The sequence below is a fragment of the Cyprinodon variegatus genome, unplaced genomic scaffold (assembly GCF_000732505.1).
Source record: "Cyprinodon variegatus isolate N-32 unplaced genomic scaffold, C_variegatus-1.0 Scaffold998, whole genome shotgun sequence".
In the NCBI taxonomy this organism is placed as follows: Eukaryota; Metazoa; Chordata; class Actinopteri; order Cyprinodontiformes; family Cyprinodontidae; genus Cyprinodon; species Cyprinodon variegatus.
Genome location: NW_015151451.1, coordinates 70,509 through 72,156, shown reverse-complemented (window position 1 = coordinate 72,156; position 1,648 = coordinate 70,509). Strand labels below are relative to the sequence as shown.

The following is a 1,648-nucleotide window of genomic DNA, read 5'->3' as shown; positions in this document are numbered from 1 at the left end:
TACTGAACATGTTTCCTTCTCCAAGGACGCTATCTGAGAAACACTCTTCCTCGGATTTGGACTGGGTAATAAAAATGATGATCAAATGGTGCAGATGGTGAAAGTTGCTGCTCCGATGAAGAAGGGAAGCATTTTACACTCCATGTCACTCACTCTGCTTTGTGATCAAAACACTTTTTCATGAGCTGAACGAGGGAATCTGGAGCATTCCTTCACCTGTGTATAACTATCTCCATCTTACTTTAGCTGTAAAATGTTCGATTTAAGGAGATTTGCTAACAAACACAGATTTATGAACATTTGAGAGAAATAATGGAGAAAATAATGGATGATCTTTGGGTTAAAGCTCTAGTGGAGGATACTCTATTTTCTATATTCTATAAGTGGTCTTCCTAATAGTCAATCATTCTGGTGATATGTTACCCTAAGGCGGTCCTACGTGCTCATGCCCATCTTCACTCACCAGAGGTGAGTCTGTCATAGAGGAAAATTTGCAAATCTTCTTTGGGAAAGTAAGTTTGTATGATCGATGCAAACAGCAACTTTTAAACAGAGCGTTCAGGAGGAGAAGTGGGCTCCTGCACGCTCATACGCCTTTCAGTGGCGTTCCCTCTCGGGGGGCGGGTACCGGGTTGTGCATGTGCATTTTTTTTTAAAGTGGAGAAGGTGGGTCTTTTCAAAAATTCATTAAAATCCTCCACTATGAGTTTAATCTCCTGAAAAAGTCAGGACAAAAATATCCAAAAGCAGTTCCTTTATATTTAGGAATGAAATGGAGATAAATAATAGTTAACCGCTCTATTTGAAGCTTGGAAAACTACAGTTAATCCTGGAAATAAAAGTAAATCTGTATGGGAATAAAACCCCAAACAAAGTGTTGGATGACTCACGTTTGCAGCCCAGAGGGTCGGATGAGCTCAGGCCATAGAAACCTCTCTTGCAGCGGTCACAGCGGGGGCCCTCCACATTAGCCTTGCACTGACAGGAGCCTGTGCTGTCTTCACACTGGGCGCCGTTCACCGTCCCCTCTGCACTGCAGATGCAGCCTGGAGGGCATGGAAGGTTGTGAAGGAAACACTGCTTGGTCTCGCTCTCATTTCTTCAGATTTCTCTACTTACGAATGCATGCATCGGGACGATCCATTCGGCTGCGGGGGTTGGGCTGGTAGCCTGGGGCACACCGCTCACACTTTGGCCCTGTGGTGTGGTGCTGGCAACCCTCGCACACTCCTCCACTCCGCCTCCCACTGGCCTCATACACCCCTGGGTCGAAGTAACAGCGCTGGGCGTGGTTGTTACAGTCACAGCCTGAAGACGGGACAGAGACCTTAGGAACCGTTGGGCAGGACCACATTGATATCATTTGCTTAAATTATAGTGGAGACCCTTTAAATTTCATTCTTTTCTGAAACCAGTCAGGCTTTACATCTGCTTTGAACTGCCTGTAGCTTCATATTTTGGCATAGCTACTGTTCAGGTGCAAGTTAGGACATCTGCTGTCTGACTACAGCATGACCTGCCCTCCATAGTATCGCCTCAGGGGGGGGTCCTCTCCACCCTCCTCTCTATTGTTCACTAATGTGTACAGAAGTCACTTTGATGGATCTGCTTATCTGTTCTCCATCTTTCATTTGGATGAAATAATAGC

At 45.5% G+C, this 1,648-nt stretch overlaps 1 protein-coding gene across 1 annotated transcript in view; it reads right to left on the bottom strand.

The window, feature by feature from the left end:
- Nucleotides 1-1,648, bottom strand: part of lamb3 (laminin subunit beta 3) — a 26,054-nt gene that overhangs the window by 19,812 nt on the left and 4,594 nt on the right. The window contains exons 3-4 of the mRNA XM_015399233.1: nt 1,120-1,308; nt 891-1,046 (exon numbers count right to left, since the gene is read on the bottom strand). Coding sequence (XP_015254719.1) covers nt 891-1,046; nt 1,120-1,308 — 345 coding nt within the window. The remainder of the gene's footprint in view (nt 1-890; nt 1,047-1,119; nt 1,309-1,648) is intronic.